Here is a 20,797-nt window from a genome sequence, read left to right on the forward strand (position 1 = left end):
CAAAGTATTTTCGCGTGCATGATTATGCACAGAACATCTGTTGATGCACATGCATGTGCTATATAGTTACATGATTTCCACTAGACTTTCATAATGCATTTCCTTTTGCTGGTTTAGCTTCTGATTTACCCCCAAGAGGGTTTGTTTGGAATAATCCTTGCAGCTGTAAAGCGTGATTACTGCAGGAATGGGGGAGAGCATATGCGGGGCTGCTATGAAACGATTGTAAAGATAGTGGATCGTGAGGGCACAGCATGACACACCGGCTTCTCATTACAGTTGATACCCTGTGGCGTTAACAGGTGGAGGTTAGCTTGCTTCAAACAGCAGAATCCACTTAAGTTACTCACTTTGAGGCTATGTGCAGCCTCCTGCCTTCAATAAAATTACCTCATATCCCTACATGTGGGGGTTGTCTGCCTACGCACCAGATATTCACTTTTGGTCAAAAAAACATTCTTGCAAACTGATGCAGAAATGTGCATCAACATTTCATCCTGATATAGTTGTGAAATGAAGCCACCCTTGGTGTTACAATGGCCCTTTTTTCAAAAAAATGATATGTTACATAGTGGCCAGCAGCAACAAGATGAGAATTCAACAAAGCGCCACCGGAGGCACGTCAGCTCCATTATCATAACACTTTCTTCATTATCCGATGTGTTTAAAGTCATGCTGTGCTCCTCATATGCTCCTCGCAAGCCAGGGAGATTTTTTTTTTTTTTTTTTACGCCGACAGATCTTCTCCCCTCTTCATTAATGTTTCATAAATGCTGGGCTGAAATTAAGAGCTTATTTGAATCAGTTCCAATTTCATTACCACCCACCTATCCATTCTGAGCTAACTTCTCCCATTCTCATCACAGTGTGGCAGTTTGGAGAGCGGGAGGGAAGAGGTAATTCTTAAAATGCAAATGTGCTATATGCTTTGTGCCCCAGCCGTTGCAAGGATATCTATATATCAGCCCCTCATAAGCAACAGATCTCCCGGTGTGTGAGTATTGTGCTTGAACCTGTTTTGAAACACTTGCTTATTTATGTAAATTTAAGAGTGAAGAGTGGGTCATTGACACTGGCTCATTTAACATATTGCTCACACCATGCAGCCAGATATCCCATTAGTGTGGGGAAAAAAAACAGCTTCCTCAATATGTAATGTTACCCGTAATTATATCCAGGGTAAGCAGAAGGAAATGAATGAATAACGTTTGCATACCGCAGGGAGGTCGGGCGCCAGAGCGTTTACATTTGAGCAGTGACGGTAGCGTAACCTGCGCTGTGATCATGCTATCAGTTGCGGCTAGCTGGGAGCACTTCAGGTCTGGGAGATAATCCTCTCCTCCCAGACACAGACGGTGGTTTCAGGAGAGCAGAGGCATTTCGGTTCACCGTCCCAGAAATTCATCCATTAGATGCGAGGGATGAAAAAGAATATGTAAGTGCCAGATTTGAAGCTGTCACAGTCATGGCTGCCATGCAAAAAAAAAAGAAAAAGAAAAAAAAACCATTAAGAAAGAAGACAGCAGCAATAAAAACAACATGAAAACCACAGAGGGCAAGAGTGATGAAAAATCAATTGGGTCTGCTCTCTAAAGTGAAAATTAGTCTTTTTAAGATATCTGTCTTGCCCCCTTTACGCCATCCAAGTGTTGCCTGTGTTCCCATGACATCACATCTGACAGCCTGAGACTATGAGGTCCCACCACCTACTGTTGGCATGTCTTCCACCTCAACCTCCCATCGTTCCAACAGAAATCTGATTAAAGTGTGAGTCACTGATAGGCAGAGGAGGAAGAGTTGTGGTTTGAGAAAGGCTGACAGAGAATAGAGAGAGATGGCTCTAATTTCCTCTAGCTTTGTTCAAATGCTGCCCAGTTGCAACGCTGAATGACAAATTCAGATAAATCCCTGCTGAAAGCGGGGAAGACGAGATGAGATGAGGAGGTGTGGTCATTACTAAGCAAAAAAAGAAGTAACTAAATGCTCCTCCAGTAGATTTTTGTCTGCTTCCTGTACACTGCAGGCAAGAGATTCAGATTAGAGGTGTCTGTATAGTTTGGTAGCAAAACTAACTAACCAACTTGTGCCATTACCCGAGTGCTTCCCAGAGTGCAAATAAGCTCAGAACTCTTGTGCTGTTAATGATTCAAAAGTTCGTAGGGATTATCCAATTAGACATCGGAGCTGCTGGTGGTATCACTGTCGAGTGTTGCGGGATGGACTTCCTCTGGCGTTTCATTAGACCGACCCTGGAGCTGGCTGCTGTAAAGCCAGAGCTAAATGAGATCATAAATCTACAGCTCCATTCTTTATGAGCATGACGGGAAGTCTATTATAACTTTCATAAGCAGCAGGCAGAATGGGCAAACAGGCAGAGGCAGGCACGAATCCTGAGACACGAGGAGAGGGGCTGACCGCCGCTCTGGGAACTGAGCTTGCCGTCACATCTGAGAAACTGCAGCGCAAAAGAGGATGGACAGAGCAGGAGAACTGAGATGAAGCTGTGTGGAGAGAAAGAACAAAGCACGTTGAGAATGTCGGAGGTGTCAAGGTGTGATGGTCTCAAAGTAAGGATAACGAAGTAAGGGGTAGTTCCGATGTAATCAGTCTCATTCTTCCTTTTCCACCCTTCGATGCTAACTTTGTTTATCCGAGTTCTTCAGCCTCGTTTTCCTCTCCCTCAACTTAACTCAATTCAATTCAATTCAATTCAATTAAAAGCGGCTTTATTGGGATTGAAAGCAGATGTGAACACAATTTTTTGCAACGCAATGTTTTTGCTGTTAGAAAAGCATACATCCAGATAATTACAAAATAATTAAAATAAAAGATAACAGTTTGCAGAAAAAGGTGTTTGGGGTCATTTATAGTTATCAGGATCCCAGTGAAGATTACTTCAGTGCACTGATGTCATTGTGCACAATAAAGTTAATTGTTAGAATGTAAAATATCCTGCCTGGTACATGACTTTGTCAGGTCCGACAAGGATGGTTTGATGACCACTTTTGGAATATCAGTATAAAAACTATAAATAATATCAGAAGTCTTCTCTCCTTGATATTGATATCAGCACCAGGATAGGTCGGGCCCGAGATATTCGTGTTGTATCTATGTATAGTATGTGTGACAATGTACAGAGATCAGCTCAGTGCAGGAACGAGTGACTGGCATCCTTCGTGGTGGCTGAATATGATTGGAGGCTCTTTTTCAGTCACAGCAGCTCACTAATCTTCCTACTGTATTTTTCCGGCAGATGTGGAAGGTTTTTGTTGCTGTCCATAGTTCAAGGTCTTTTGGGCAGTTTGATTTCAACATCCCGCCGTGTGCATTATGTGCACATTGATTCTTCTCTGGGGACCCAGCTGGGCCCGTGGCGGCTGTGCTCACTGGGTCTGTACACGGTCAAGCTTTTCAGTGGTTTGGCGTTGGTCACAGTGGTCAGGTAATCTGCCGCTGTCTATTCTCTGTTTGGGGCCAGATAGAATTCCAGTTTGTTCTGGTTTTTGGCTGATTCTCTCTGGTGTGTCAAATAGTTTTCTTTTTGCTGTACTAGAATTTGGTTTAATCTCGTGGGATTTCTGTCTGAGGGCTCTGCTTGTGTCCCAGCACCAGCTGGCTGATGGGGCTTCTCTCTAGGATCTCTCTGAGGTTATTGATTATGTTAGGGTGACTCTCCTTTAGGTGATTATAAAACTCTCTCCCTCTCTCTCTGTCTCTTTCTCTCTCTCTCTCTCTCTCTCTCTCTGTCCCCCTCTCTCTCCGCAGACTGATGTTTTATGCCAGACATTAACTTCTCTCATTGCTAGTCCCCAGCAAAGTAGCGACATCTGTCCCTGCTACACAGAGCCTAGTTCTATCTATACTAGGGCCAAACAATCGGATCTCATTTTTCCCATTTGCCGGATTTTGCTTTAATTGACTGCACCTACTAAACATGAAAACACACACCCCCACTCTTCAAATGACCAATCAGTCAGTCCTCAATGCACAGGCCAGCTGCTGGCCTTTAAAATAAAACTCAATGAAGACTCCTGCTGAAGTCCCCGGTCTCTCCTGCTCCCAAGGAAAACCGATTACCACAATCAGCGCAGCATGGTCGCCAGTCAATAATATGACTCATAAACTCATCATGCCCCTCTCCCTGCTGCCTCCTTTTCCTCCCTACTGCCTCCCACTCCATCACTCCCATGACTGCCACCTTTCCTGTGCGGTGTCCTGCTCACTTTCCATCTGTGGCTCACTCACTCCAATCCGGATCACACTTGGACAACAGCAGGGGTGGGCAGATGCATGAAGTGTTTTTTGAAGTGGGGGGCCTCGCTTGGAGAATTCTTGGAGAAATTACAAAAAATGACACTCAACAATGCTCAGCGCTTACAAGCAAGCAGTTACAGCTTTATAGTTTTTGGAGCAGGCTGCGAGCACCTTGCCAGGTGCCCTGGTGAAGGGCATTTGGCATCTGCTTTGTTGTTAGACGGGTAGGAGATAGCTCTACCATGGCTGGTGTTAAACAGAGGAGGGAGATGAGAGTGGCAGGACCGGCAGTGTGAGAAAACAGTGTAAACTGTGAGAACACAGTCAGTGCTTCATTGGTGGAGAATATGGAGCGCAGAATCGTGTGAATTGTGAGATCATCAAATTGTCTCAGCAGGCAATGACTCAAGCCGATGACACTGTTACGGCAAATGGGCCACGTCAAAAGCCCCATTACTGGCCCAATACAGTCTGGAATCAATAAGGCTTTGTACGCACACAGACTACCACATAATTAGTTAACGTATCAAACTATTTAAAATGATATTACAAGGTTGTCTTTTGCTGAGATCCTGGCTCTGCACACCACTTCACATTGACGAGGCAGTAGAGGACACCTGTCAGGGTCTGAACTTGGATACATTTCGGTTGAAGGCATCACGAGAAGCATAAAAGCCAAGTGCTCAAATAAAAATCTGCGGCTGTGTTTAATCTTTAATCCATAGCCAAGAATCGATCTTTACAATCTGCTTTATTGGATTGCACACTGGATGTGATAAAGTTTACAGTCCCACAGCCCGGCAGACAGAGGCCGGGTGACCCCAATCAGATTCGGAGCCCCGGCGCTTTGTATGCCGCCATTTGTTGTTCCATGCTGCCTTTTTGATGGGGGGAGTATTTTCTTCACTCTTCTGCCTCCACAGCGTTCTTATTTTAGATATCAAAGGGAAAGTAAACACACACACACACACACAAACCCCCACACACACGCACACACACTCACACACAGTGTACAACATCAGTATACATTATAAAGGTTTATGATTCATTTATGCCCCTCTCACACACACGCACATATAAAACGGAAACGGTCTGAATTACTGTAGGACAGACACATGTATTACTTTTACTTGTAGATTACATTCATGGATCGGTCTTATTTTCATTCGACATCTTCTGACATTGTTTGTAAGTGTAATGATTCTGTTCAGTGCCGAGTGCCTCATTTCTTACTTGCAGTTTTTTTCGAGGCTGACCACACTTCCCTGAATTATGTCATGCATTACAGATGGACGGCTCAGAATGTCCTTCAGCCAAATGCGTGGTAACGTTAAAGTTGTTATTTGTGGTGATTAACATGTTGTGGCATCATGTATAAAAGAGCATTCAGGGTTGTTTCTTACAATTAAGGATTGTTTATCATCAAATTATCATTATTTACACATTACACATTCACACTGTCTAATTATGGTTTACTTATACGTTCTATATCTATCATAATATATTTATATCATCCTTAAATAATGTATTCTAATCTGTATATGTATCTTAAAATACATAATTTATATGTGTACAGCATATCCTCCATAATTGCGCCTATCCTGTTGAGGTCCTGTTTGTGTCTTATGAAGTCTCTCTGCAATTATAATTATACATATTTATACTTTTCTGGTATATAACTATACACAATGTGTGTATTACAACCATGCATGCAATTTTCCATCTGGGTCATATCTGTCTATGTGAAGGTGAGATGAGGTGTGGTCTTTTTTTAAATGAAATTTTCTGTTCTTACTATTTTTGTCTTGCTGTGTCTCTTCTCATTTGTTATTAATCATCAATCACTTATTTTCACTCAGCCTCTGCAGAAAAGTGAGTTTGAAGGATCAATAAAATCTTATCTTATCAAACCTTATATGATCTTATCCTATCTTAAATTAACATATCTTATCTTAAATTGACACATCTTATCTTATCTTATCTTAGCGTTTCTTATCTTATCTTATCTTAAAGCATTTATGTAGAATATGTTTTACCTTTGAAACTATATGTTACTTCCAAGGGCATTTTGATATCCCACCACCACTGAAAGCCTAAACTGTGTAACAGTTTTCCTGCTAACGCTGCTGAATGTACCAGTGTATATGTAGTAAAAGTACAACTTAATAACTACCTGAAAAATGTCTGTTAAATTGACCTCTATCATACTATTTATCTCCTTATTGTTGTATTTTCACACACAGTAGTTTGTGAACAATGATTCTGAAATATGTTATACAAATACTGTTAAAAATAAGTGTCTTATTAAGTTGGCTTTAATCAAGATTTTGTATGTGTACAGCCTGGCAGGTTTGCAGCTTTTCTTGGCTTGACCAGCCACACCAGTTCCATGTTAGAGTTCCAGGGTCTCTACTGCTCATTAAGGAACATGGTTTTGCACTATCCAGATGTTTACAAGCATCCAGGCAAGGTTGTGCTCAGTGCTATCTCAGAAGGGCCCATAAAAACTCAGTCAGCTGTGTTGTTGGATCAGCTGGTAAGAAGACAGGCACAGAAAGCAAGTGAAGCAGACTTTGAAAATAGCTCTAAGCTGGGAGAATATGGGACGCAGCATGCATGGGTGCCAGGGCGGGGAGCAGCCATGCAATGGCCACTGGCACACTAGCACCCGAGTGTCACAAGAGCGTAGCTAGATCGTCTTTGATTAGAGCTCTAAACATTGTGTGAGTCACGGCTGCTTCTAAGATCATCACAGGCAAATGTCTCATCAATAGTGATGGGACTTTGAGGCGAGGTTTTACATTAAAGTTTTATTCTCTGCCATTGTTTATGAGGAGGGATTATTTCTGTCTCAAAGCGAGGACATTTCCCATCACAACAGAATGTTAGACTGTAATAATTCCTGGCACCATCAAACTGCCTCATCAGTTTTGATGAAACTTTGATGAAATGAACTTCAATAGCAGCATTTCTTCCTCCGTTGGTTGTGAATGAGGGTTGCCTGAAAGAAAACAACCACTCATAACCATGTAGAATATTCTATTGTATCCAGTCTTTGTAATGCAAATGATAAGGCTCCCAGTCATGAGGCTTGATTAGAATGAGTTTACCAAAAAACAAAACAAAACAAAAAAATGGCAACTTTAAAAAAAAAAAAAAAAAAATTCTCTTGACCCTATAGAGAAGAAACTGATATGGAAAATAAATGAATGGCTGTCGGACCACACCACCCAGAGAGGAGTGGGTCCCCCACAGGAATATAGAGTTTGGTGCAGGAGATAATTAAAAAACGGTTGGATTAGATTATGAATTTAATTATGTTGTGCTCAAAATTACTTGCTGAGATACATATATGATGCAGAGATAAAACAAACAAAAAAAAAACTGTTATCCTGTGCAAAGACACCTCCTCCGCCAAAGAAAACATCCCAACCTGACAGTTCACTGCAACATTAAAGGCGACACAAAGTGGCGGATTGACGTTTTAACGAACTGCTATAAATAATAAAACATCTCTTCTAACAGATGGACCTTCGCCCCTGAGACGAGAATTCCTAAACATTCTTAGAGTACACGTTTAGGTGCACAAACATAGACACGTACACATGCAGTCTGCGAGCACACGTGCACGCCTGCACACACACACGCACACACACACATCCAGATGGTCACGGATCTCTTGGGATGTTCAATTTCGTTCAATCATTTCATTAGACCAAGGCATTTGCTTAATGGGTAGGGTGCCATAAAAACACACTCAGGATAGAGGCAAAGGCAATCATTAACCGCTGATGAACCAGAAAATGTCTAATTCATTCGTCTGCATGATCGTTCTCATGGTCTCTACTAATATCACAACACCAAAACAGAGAGACATAAAACTTTAATATCTGTGTGTGCGTGTATAAACAAAACACCTTTACAAAAAAGCCTTTTTTGGGGACAAAACACCTCTAATGCCCTTTCTATATGTATGACCTCTCTGTATGAGGCCAGACTGTTTTAGAGGAGGAGGAGGACTGAGAGGATTTGGAGTCAAGCAGAATGAAGGAGAAATAAGATGTACTCGAAACTGTGCCATTGTCTCAACCTCCCCGTCTTCTACATCACCTCCGAATCTGAGCACCATCCTTCCCACCCTGGAGGTCCCTGACAGATGGGATCAGCCTGAACATCACTCAGAACAGCTCCCTACCTCCCGTCACCCCGGCAAAAAACATATGATTTAGCACGGCCGTCCACACTGCACCCTCCGCCTCTCAGCATCACTCACAGTCACAAGCTCACAATTCAGCATCATTACACTTAATGTGACTCACTCAACAACATGTGCATCATTCACGTTTGGTTGGAGCGTTGCTCTTGCATGCATGTCTACTTCCACCGTCTCTCTCCCACTAGTACAACACAGACCCTCGAAGTCCCTCTTCCATCAGCGCTCCCCTCTGTAAAGCCCCTCTACTGTATCTGAATTTAATCACATAAACACACACTAACTCACATGCTTGTGTCTTCCCAATTCATCACTACGTCCCTCTGTCTTCTGCTGTGTCACTCTTTCATCTGTTATTCTTTCTTTCTTACATCAACAATAAGAGCATGCACAAACAAATACAGAGCACACACACACTCGCAGAAAAGCAAAGAAAGTCATACGCACGCTGACAATCCTCTCTGAGGTGCCCCCCCTGGAGATGGTGGTCCCGTTGAGCCCCACCAGAGAGGGCAGAGTCTGAGACATCCAGTTGGTCACCATGGCCATGGTGCTGAGCACCGCCCCGATCTTTAGCATGGGGACGCTCATGTTTGCTTCCTGTGGGGCCCCGGCGCAAACGGCCCTACAGCCAGCCCTGCCCTACCCTGCCCTGGACCTTCAGCTCCAGTCAACCCCTCTCTGCTCCAGACAGTCTAGGCAGGAAACCAGCCAGTAAGCTTCTGCCTCAGCCTGAGCAGCAGCCGAGCCCCCAGAGCGGACGAGGCACAGTTACCAGACTGGCTCAGTCAAAGGGACAACCAGAGACCGGTTAGAGGAGAGCAGCTCACATCCAACAGCATCACGCTGGAATCTTCCCTCTCAGAGTGACTGCCTCAGCCTCACCCCCTCCCTCTCTCTCACTCTTTTTCCCTCTCTCTCACTTCCTCACTCTCCCCTTGTCTCTCCCTTTCTCTCTCCCACCCTCTCTCTTACCCTCTCTTCCTCAAGATGCAGAGCTGCGCATTGGCTGCCTCTCTCTCCCTCATCCCCTCCCAATCAGCCTCTGCTCCATCCTTGCCAACCCTGTTTTGCATGCAAGTATCCATTCTTTTCCTCTCCTCTCTTTCTCTGACATTTGGCTGTTCTTTTATGACTCACATCTTGGCGTGTGTCTGCGCACACACACATTTCTGAGGGGTGGAGATCAGAGAGAGACCGGTTTCAGTGGGCTGATCTGTGCTCTGTTATGTGACATGCGTTCGCCCAGGGCTTCCTCGGCACAGTAGACTGTCCTGCAGCCTCACCAGGCTGTCTGTGCTGGGTGGAGGACTAATGATATCGAGGGGTGGGTAGACAGATGTAATGTTGGCTGAAGGCTCATGAGGGGATACATGGGCTGGTGGTTTTGCAAGATTTTACTGTGGGAGAGAGCTGGGTGCTCCTGCCTTTGACAGCTTATCCATCATCCTGCTTCATGACATATCCTAAATCTGGCTGTAGTTTGTGCTTTGACAGTATCTTACCAACTTCGCTCTGCCTGAGGCAGAACCATTTCACTATAGTCAGTAACAATGTGTCCTTGACGCTTTCTGTCTAAAATGTTGCTGTGGCTGATGCCCTGAAAGTAGTGCATGCTTTAACTGACATATACATGTAAAACTGATCAATACAGTGTGGATCTGCCCACACCTGCAGGTATAGCATCCTGTCCTTGAATAAGGTTCTTATAATACAGGTTCTTTTTCAAGTGGTATATTTCCACCATTGTTTTATTGCTTTAATCCAAAGGGCTTTAGCTTTCGGCACAATCAGCCAGTGTCAGATATCAAACCAATCTCTTTGCTCCCAATTTTGGTGTCATTTCACCTCTGGGACTCTGCCTCGAGCCTGATTTGAGGTTATTTCATGACAGACTCCAGACTTGTTCTGTAGTTCAGATCGACCTTTTGGCTGTGGGGTACGTATTTTGTCTCCAAATCGCAGCTGTCTGAATCTACACCACTGGGCCAGATGGAATGAGGTGTCGAAGCAATAAGTGGATTGGAGGGTGCCTAAAATTTCTCCTCGAAGCTTGAAGCCTCTCCTTGCACCAGTTTACCAGACACTGGGCGTCTGGCAGTGTCGTGTAGCGCCCTAAACAGCCATGCATAATGATGACGGAAGGCCTACTAAGACAAAACGGCCGGGTCATCTCCATTTCTTGCCTGGTTCCTGGTCTGCTGACTTATTCATTTTGTCAGCCGTGGAAGGGCTCTCCTCCCCAGCCAGTCACACCGGGTGAGTGATACGGGCTGTGTGGGGTGTACTGTGAAGTGATATGGGAAGAGACAGCTCTCTGAGCCCCAGCCAGAAAACGTCAGCCTCCCTCAGCTCACCTGCTGGCTCCCGCATCAGTCTCACCTCTGTCAGCGCTTCTATTTCTGTAGCAAGACTGCCCCCATGTGGTTGCCACTGGAAATGCAGCCAATGTCACCAGATAGTCGGCCAGTGTTTGTCATGGTTAGTTTGCATTACTGAACCTGGAGACAGGTTGTTGTCACTTTGTGAGAAGTGTGTCAAGAATGTGTCAAGAAAATGTATGTGGACATGAGGCCGAATTGTTTGTAATTACTCTGCTCCATTTCTAAAAGGGATTAAAATGAGGCAAAAAAAGAGCATCTATGCAAAGTTATGACTGCACTCTGCTGCTGATTTCGTTATAGAGTTAATCCAGGCATATCTTCTAATTTAACCTTTAATGTGGTGGTTTTTAAACAAAAAAAGCTGATCTCTGCAATACTTGAAATCTACAGCTCAAAAAAATATATCTAATTAATAAGTATACTGTACATTTCCATATTCATAAAGAAATTATTATATATATTTGAATGCAGTGATGCAAGCTTTGTGTGTTTGAGGACAGCTATGTTTTGTAAAGGGCTGGCTCTCTGAAAAGAATGCAGTTATCGTGATATTCACATGGTGGCAGCAAAGGTTCAAACATGGAAATAAAAGCTTGTATCTGTATTTAACCAAGCTCCCCTGCACCGCTTCGTCATAGGAAACCTGGTACCAACATGAGAGGGCTTAATGAAGGAGAAAAACATTCAACAAGATTGTGCTTATTGATGCACCATTTTGGATAATTAAAGGGAGCAGCCACCCCATGTACAGTACAACTGTGGCCATTGTGGGAGAAGTACGCTGGATAATTCACTGCGACTAGAACAAAAAAATAAATAAAAAATCCATCTCCACAGCACAATCATTCCCCTAATTTCCCTCCAGTGGCTCCAATTCGTACAGTGTGACTGCCGCATATGTGCCTCATAATGTCTTATGCAATAGTTTGGATGAAATAGAGGATGCAAACACACACACACACACACACACACACACACACACACACACACACACACACACACACACACACACACACACACATTACTCTCCACTACCTCACTACTTTTATCATCTGCACTTCGTGATGGTATTAAAGTTTTATCCATACAATACTGTTATTTTTCTTTTTCTTATGAATCCACTTGACTGATAATGTGACACATCTGATTTTTTTTAAAGAACCACTTCTTCAAAGGAAGTTGCAATATACAAATATGTATATTCCTTATTTTCTTAATGACTGAGTGGAGGGCATCCTGATCGGGACCCCAAAAGTAGAGCTGTTACTCTGCTAACAAGCACCCGGTCACTCTCCCGGTGTGCAGATACTGGTTAATGTTCCTCGCTGGAAAAAATATCTAACATGGGCTATCTTCTGTTTGTTGTCCCTGCTATCCCTCCTGGGATTTGCACCTCTGTCTGGGACATCTGGAGCTTCATGGCTGGCATTTCCCTGCCCTGCCCCTCCGGCTCCCCTTTGACTGACTCTGACCACACCCCAACCCTTGTGCTTGACCCCAACCTCTTCCTTATCCCAGTGCCTGACTCCAACCCAGCTCACAAGCAATGAAACATCACTTTTGGGAAAATCGAAGAGGGGTTGAACCTGATCACAGCCCAGAGGGGAGGAGAGCGCATGAAAAATACATGGACGACACCAGGCTGGGACTATTGTTTATTTCCTGAGGCTTCAAAGACTTCTGTTCAATATTTTAATTTAATATTTATTAAGTAATATTTTCAATATTTAATGGAGTTTTAATAAGATCTCTTTTCATTGGAAGAGTTGAAGGTTATTCTACTTGTGCTTGTGGTCTTCTCTTCACTTAATCTTAAGTTAAAGCCAATTCTTAACCCTTACAAGAAGAAGACTGTTTGATAACAGAGGATTTTCAAAAATATCATTATGCAAAACTGTTATTTTTCGTTCCTCACAAAATCAGAAGCAGTAATTATGAACAGTAGAGGCCATGTGTGTAACTCTGTAACTTCTTTTAGCTATTATTATCTTCCTAATGATAGCAGAATGAATATTTTCTGATCTTAATATAACCCACGCTGTCTTGCTGTGATCATTAAATGAAAGTTTGATTCATCCTATCAACAAGGATCTGAAATATTAATCATACATCAGACATAAAGCAGTCTCATCTAGCTACTATAGGGATCGTTGTCATGCACAGTCCTGACAATACAGATGAGCTGCAGATAGATGAGATTTGGGTAAAAATCTTTATAATCATTCATTTATTAAGATAACAGATCATTACCACATTAAAAAAAAGTCTTTGACAAGGAGGCGTATTCAACTGAGTCCTGTTATCTCTCTCTGTTCTTTGCCTTTCTGGTTTTATGTGAGCGCACGACTCTATTCTCCTGCTAGTTTGATGACAATGCTTTTTTAATTCGTATTCATTTGTAGAAATAACAAGATGCCGTGTGCATGCTGCAATAACTGAAGCCAAAGTGGCTGCCACTGGAAGCAGCTACCTCATACCTTCTCTAAGAGTTTCTCACCTTTGCACCATTTCTTCTCTATTTCAAGGCATCTTTTTAATCAGAGACCACTGTGATTAACTTATATATTTGCTTTCTCTCTGCAGAGTGGAGTGCAGCCGAACTCCTTCAAACTTAAAATGGAACTCACAGAGTGCAGGTCAGATGCCATCTTATACAAAGTGATGGCTCAAATAAAGGACGGCGATAATAAGTGTGATGAGAACAATCTGCCCATACCTCAAAGAATTCCAGGCTTTGCCAATCATCTGTCTAATCACAAAGTCTGTTGGCAGAACAGACTTTCATTAAATATTAGCTTGAGAGGAAGTCAGACATTTAACCTGTATTAATTTAATCCTTTTTGATTAATTTTCACTGCCATTCCTCATAATTTCCACTCTAATAATTGGCCAGCCTCATTTTTGCTGCTACTCTGCTGTGTCATTGTCTCCACTTCTCCGTCGGTGCCTTTTGTTCTCCTTCCCTGTGAATTTTATTCAACCTTTAACTCCTCTCACTCTCTGTCTCCCTGTTCTCTCTTGGCCCCTCTGGCAATGAGAAAAAATGGCATCATATCATGTGTTTCTAATTCACCCTGCGTGTGTCTTGGCTTCTACTATTTCTGTCCTGAGCTCATACTCTTCCACCGGTGATCGTAGCTGTCTTGACGCGTGCTTGGACTGCATATTGTAGACATAACAACTTCTACATGCACACAGCTGTGCAGCTTTTGTGGGCGCCTCCACATGGGCGTGCCAACATGGTCCTGTGCTTTATCATAAACATCTAAAAAAGAATCCAGTCTGCTCCTAGCCTCCAGGCATGCTCTATAAAGGGCATTTTTAATCAGTTCAAATGGTAAAAATCCCCACCAGCTGCAGAAGTGGCAGCACACCCATGGATGGCAGTAGAGCGCCACAAAGCCCCGAGGTCATAGGGACAAACTCTGGGTGAGATAACAATACTGGGAGATGAGAAAGCACCAAACACTAGAAGCATTCTCAAAAAGCACCAACACATGGCAAGCTGCAGATTCACAGCTGAAACACAGGACCAAATTACACCTCAGCTAATTACACAGACCTCCTTCATAATGATGCAGAGCTGTTATGACTGAGGCAGAGAGGCTGCACACAAACCGAACCCCCGCCTGCGCTCGGAAAGATGCTGGAGTCATCTGGGTCTAAGAATACTGGCTATTTTTCTGAGTCATAATTCATTAATTAGATGATGGACATGGAGGCCCACTGCTTTCTAAATATATCAAGATCAAAATCAGCTTAAACAAAGCGTGACCTGATTACCATAGCAACTATTTAAATGGCATAAATAGGCTGTACCCCAGGGTTCAGGCAGGCAAACAGTGGTGTGCTTTCAACATGGAGTGTTTAATCTATTAACGGCTCCTGTGGGCCTTTGATTAAGGAAACTCATCTGGGCTTTTACATTTCATAGTAGCGACTGAGACCACAGGAGGACTATAGAGTACACAAGCATCGACTCCTGGCCGTGCAACGTAGAGACAACACATCCTATTGAGCTGAATATGTTCAATAATTCAAGCAGGGATCATTCACCACAAATAAGGTAGGAGCACTTATCCACTGGTTTGATCACCACAGTTTGGAAAGATAAAGCACACATCCTAGAGACGATAACATACCTTTGTATTTTCTGTGTGTTTTCATGTAAAGCATGTGTGTCAAAATGTGTCTGTTTATGTGTTTGCATATGCCTGCTTAGATTTGTTTGTCCGTGTCGATGCCTCTCTGTGTTCGTGTCCACTTGAGAGAGCTGCACTTTCTCTCCACTGAGCTGTGAAATGTGTACAGTACCCTCTAATGGTGGTTGCCACAGTGGTGTGTGAGAGCCCCAGTTGAGCTGCGACATGTACATAATATACACTATATTGCCAAAAGTTTTCACTCACCCATCCAACTAATTGAAATCAGGTGTTCCAGTCACCTCCATGGCCACAGGTGTATAAAAGCAGCACCTTGGCATGCAGACTGTTTCTACAAACTTTTATGAAAGAATGGGTCGCTCTCAGGAGCTCAGTGATTTCCAGTGTGGTTCTGTGATAGGATGCCACCTGTACACTCCTAAATATTCCACAGTCAACTGTCAGTGGTATTATAAGTGGAGGCGATTGGGAACGACAGCAAGTGGTAGGCAACGGAAAATGATGGAACAGGGTCAACAAATGCTGAGGCGCATCGTGCGCAGAGGGTCAATCGCTACGGACCTCCAAACTTCACGTGGCCTTCAGATTAGCTCAAGAACAGTGAGTAGAGAGCATCATGAAATGGGTTTCCACGGCCGAGCAACTGCATCCAAGCCATACATCAGCAAGTGCAATGCAAAGTGTTGGATGCAGTGGTGTAAAGTATGCTGGACTCTACAGCAGTGGAGATGCGTTCTCTGGAGTTACAAATCGTGTTTCTCCATTTGGCAATCTGATGGCGAGTCTGGGTTTGGCGGTTGCCAGGAGAACAGTACTTGTCTGACTGCACAGTGTAAAGTTTGCTGGAGGGGGGATTATGGTGTGGGGTTGTTTTTCAGCAGCTGGGCTTGGCCCCTTCGTTCCAGTGAAAGGAACTCTGAAGGCTTCAGCATCCCAAGAGATGTTGGACAATTCCATGCTCCAACTTTGTGGGAACAGTTTGGGGATGGCCACTTCCTGTTCCAGCATGACTGTGCACCAGTGCACGAAGAAAGGTCCATAAAGACGTGGAGGAGAGAGTTTGGTGTGGATGAACTTGACGGGCTTGCACACCTGATAGAACACCTTTGGGATGAATTAGAGCGGAGACTGACAGCCGGGCCTTCCCTCCAACATCAGTGTGTGACCTCACAAATGCACTTCTGGAAGAATGGTCAAAAATACCCATAAACACTCCTAAACCTTGTGGAAAGCCTTCCCAGAAGAGCTGAAGCTGTTATAGCTGCAAAGGGTGGACGAACATCATATTAAACCCTATCGATTAAGAATGGGATGTCGCTTGAGTTCATATGCGAGTCAAGGCAGGTGATCGAATACTTTTGGCAATATAGTTTAAGTTGTCTAATCACAATTATATGAAATAAAAGTAAGGAATAAGCACTATCTGGTTTCGCCAGTGGCTAAACCAGATAGTGCTTAAGTACAATAATGTTAACAGGTGAGAATCTGTCCTTGCAGTGGGAAAGCTTGAGGAAGAAAATCAATGCAGTAAGTGTGTCTGTCTGGTTATATTGACTGTAACACACCTACAATACCCTGTGGTGAGTCCATCCATTCATTGTCTTCACAGAGTGGCCCTTAGGACCCATCTAATCAGCCCACACTGAAGTCAAGGAGACACATTCATAACACACTGCCACAAGAAAACCCTGAGACTGACGTTTATCTTATGTCCCTCAAATATGGCCACTTGAACATGAATAAAAATATAAATCAGACCCTTTGTGCATTATTAACATTGGGCCCAAAAAGAATAATTACATGATTAAAATTTCAATTTAATGGATGTCTCTATAGTGTTGCATAAGAAGAGAGAATAATTATTTTCTAGCTCAGAAATGTGTGACCGACCGTAGATCATTATCCAAACACAACAGTGATGTTTAACTTATTTTCAATCTATAACTGTTTACTTGCTTATAAATGTCATTTCTATTATTTCTGTTACATTGTAAATGTATATCTTTGTCTCACTATATTGTTTTTAACTTAATAAATAATGTTACAATGCCTCACCTACAAAAAACAGGTACACGGTGCATTTATTTGAACATTTTAATTACTAGTTACTTTGCAGATTATCAGAAGATATTATGGGCAGAGCACTAACTTCTCAGTGGCGACTACAGACAGAGACAGGAGGTGGTGTCCGAACCAGATTAGTGCATTTTGACATTCATTTATTTCATCTGCACAAAAAACACAGATCTTGATACGGGAAATTTATTGGCACTGATATCCCACAAGGCTGATAATCGAATAATCGAGTGTGCAGTTTACTCAGTGACTAGACTGGACTGAATAGGTTTGTCTGACAGAGAATTCCAATATCTCATCTTCTATTTCTAGTTTGAAGTTTTCAGAAACACTTTGTTGCAGCTGCACATCCATTTTTTTTCCCAGATTATTCAAAGCATTTTTTCGCATTTGACACAGTGAAACAGGAAACTGCTCCGATTCAAATCTGCACAGATTGTGATGCTCAGCTTCCAGTTTCTTTTACCAATGTCTGGTGACTTCTCATTTTCTCTTATTTAACTGCTGCTCAGAGGTATCTTTGTCTCTTCTTGTTCAATCATTCACTCTACTGGCTGTATCACTGTACAGTGCTTTGTTCTCCATGAACAAAACATCACGTTCCTTCCAAAAGCTTCTTACAAAATAGTATCTATTTGTGAAGAGGACTTCCTACTGCCTAAAGGCACTGAAGATCATTCAAAAATACAGCGTAGTGCTCTGAGTCATCTGATTGTACTAAATCAAGCTTTTGCGACAGGAGATTCTACACTTTTGAGATGCATTGTATCAGAAGGCGAGACTGAAACCTCGACACATACCTCTTAACCTTCAGTGTTTACAATAAGACTCAAAAAGCTCATCTTGTTCAGTGAGGATGATATTTTAACAGTAATAAATATATATTTGTTGAGCAAATAGAGATATTCCTTAGTATTGGATATTTGGTATGAATGAATGGCTGAATCTCAGATAGCTCAATCAGGGACAAGCAGGGCGCCACATTTCACTCAAAGCTAGCTAAAGAAAAGGCCTGATCAAAGCAATAGAGAAGAACGACATGCGGCAATCAGCTGCCATGCATTCTGCAGAACAGCACGGCTCTCGCCACTGTTCTGCACCTACTCATGCCAACAGAACAGGCTGAATGCGACTCAGTGTAGCGCTTCCTGTGCTACTCGTGCCCAGTTGAATTACCCACTCACACATATGCACATGCATACAGACACGCACTCACACACACAATTACTATGATCATCTCCTGGCTGTGTGACCTGATTACCAATGTTCCACAAAACCAACCCTTTTCTGGTCCAACAGCAGAAAGCCACTGCCACATCCTGACCTTTTCTTCCACCCGGCTAATCAAACATTCTCTCTGTTGTGTAGGGAAAGCTGTAAATGGAGTAATTACTGACAGCAAATTGGGAATCTTCAGCCCGGCAGAAAGGTAGCTGAGGCTCAAAGAAAGCCTGCTAATTGAGACTGACCCCCCATGGCCACTCGCCTCTTCAAAATGCCCTTCACTGAACTTGTGTGCCGGCCTTGTCAGGATCAGCCGGAATGATTGAGTTTTTCCATCCAGATGGTTGCTTGTCTTCTGCTGAACACTGGCGACCAAATTTCTAAACAGATTTTATAGCAGCTCGGTTTTAGACAGAAATGCTGGTGAAAAAAATAAATCTTCGATGGCATGCTAATATTTACAAATCTGTATTAGGCCTCTATAAAGACTATTTCTTTTTAAATTCTTGAGTGCAGTTCCATTGTCTTATTCTGCACTGGCAAAGTGCTTTTTTTCATCAATGACGCATTCTGATCTGCGGGAGAGATGAGAGCTGATCTCAGCCGTGTACCTACTGCCTTGTTAGATGACTAAAGAGACGACTGGTGGACAAAGTGTTTCTCTCATTTGCTCTCTGTCTGAGTCATTGTTTACAAATATCACCCACTCACAGAGTCAAGGTACCACCATGATTAACCAATCATCATGGTAGGTTACACGGGGGGGGGAAGGAGCACAAGAGACAGACGGAGAGGTTAAAGATGAGGCTGTGATGTTTAGGAGAGGCGGAGAGCGAGAGACAGAGGCAGGAGCCGAAAAAAGAGAGAAAAGGATGGTGATGCATTTGAAACTCCCTGAGGTGATGAATTTACATCTTGTCTGTTTTCTGCCACGTCTGCAACAGCGAAACTAACAGGACCAGAGAGGAGCGGTGAGATCCTGCCAATTACAGTCTGGTTGACTGAGAGTTTCCAGCAGCCAATTGTGAAAAAAAAAAAAAAAAAAACAAACAAAAAAAATCCTAATGCTCTGCGCTCGACATGATCAGGAGCAAGCGATGACCAGATCCCATCAGCTATAACTGTATTGTATATTAGTAATGAAGGCACAGAAGCAGCCTGCAGCTTTGTGTCCAGCGTCTTTGTCGGAGCTCATGCTGAAGCCTCCATTTGTCTCCTCTGTCTTCAGGTCATTAATGCTCAGAGAAGCTGTAACATTTAATTAGGGACACATTATTAGTAGAACACAGGCACAGTGTGCAGTGGAGAGAAATCCCAAAACAGCCCCTAACTCAATATTACATTTACAGCCACATAAAGTTATAGGCGAAAATGGTTAGGAGAAACTTGTAGATAAACAAATTAGTTTGTCACTGTGTGCTTTTACGGAGCTTTGCCTTGCTGGTGGAAACAGCTGAAAAAAAAATATTAGAATAAATAAACTGTCTTGTGCTTCTTGTACATTTTCCCCTGACACACTGTCGACGATTCCAGCCATATAATCTGCAGCTGAAGTGTCAAAATGAGGATCTGCTCAGTGATTAAACAAACAAACAGGCAGGAAAATATCAACAAACTGGAGAAAATGAGCATACAGAGCAGAAATGAGAGGGCTGTACGTTGAATATTATGAAGGGGTAATATTCTGCGGAGTTAGTGGAGTGTGAGATGAGAAGTATTGTGAGTGGGAAGGCGTTCGTGAGAGGAAGGAGGAGAGGTAGGCTGTAATGGTAAAGAGAGGCCATTGAGTCTGGTGCTTCACCACAGGGGGTTGTGCTGGATCGGCAGGCTGGATCTCAGCAACAGATGCAATGTTGAGCAGGTGCATGGTAATAAACTGTATGGTGAGTGTAGTAACATGTCCTGCATCACTGTCTCTATTCTGCTCTTCACCAAAAATGTGAGCTACATGGTGGGGACGTGTGTGTTTGGTTTATTTGTCAGCCCAGTTACCAGAATGAAATATTGGCATTTATGTTTCAGCAAAGCGCGGACACATGCAAACGGATCATATCATGTTGAGATTACATGTTTATGAGCTGACTTTAATGTCAGGAGCAAGAGGGGATGGTGGTGGCAATACAGCGAGGTGAGACGGCTGCTGAACAAGAGACAAATGTTGATGAAGATGGCATTTCAACACTTGGAAGTGCGAAAACGCTACATATTTTAACACAACGTCAGGACATTTTCCAGCTGTGTCAGTGGCAACAAAAGCAGATACAATATTATATCATCTTTTCATGATGCTAACCAAATACTGTTTGTGCCTAAACCAAGATATCATGTATACAGATCTATAGTTTGCAGAGATATACATTGCCTACAGTCATTCTTGGGCTGGGCTGTATGTGTGGCTCACACACAGACAAACTGATGCTGAGAGGATGTCTACGAACAGTATGTCTGTGCCTTTGTCGGCACGATTCCAGTCGATGCAGGAT

General features: G+C 43.0%; 1 protein-coding gene across 2 annotated transcripts in view; it reads right to left on the reverse strand.

Moving 5' to 3' along the window:
- olfm2a (olfactomedin 2a) overlaps positions 1-20,797 on the reverse strand; it is a 48,916-nt gene that overhangs the window by 14,695 nt on the left and 13,424 nt on the right. Inside the window, exon 1 of one of the 2 annotated variants that reach the window (XM_037090019.1) lies at positions 8,915-9,422. The exons of the other annotated variant lie outside the window; for it this stretch is intronic. Coding sequence (XP_036945914.1) covers positions 8,915-9,058 — 144 coding nt within the window. The 5' untranslated portion in view covers positions 9,059-9,422. Of the gene's footprint in view, positions 1-8,914; positions 9,423-20,797 lie in introns of those variants that run through there. 2 annotated transcript variants of the gene reach the window in all.

Source organism: Acanthopagrus latus, chromosome 23, assembly GCF_904848185.1.
Source record: "Acanthopagrus latus isolate v.2019 chromosome 23, fAcaLat1.1, whole genome shotgun sequence".
In the NCBI taxonomy this organism is placed as follows: domain Eukaryota; kingdom Metazoa; phylum Chordata; class Actinopteri; order Spariformes; family Sparidae; genus Acanthopagrus; species Acanthopagrus latus.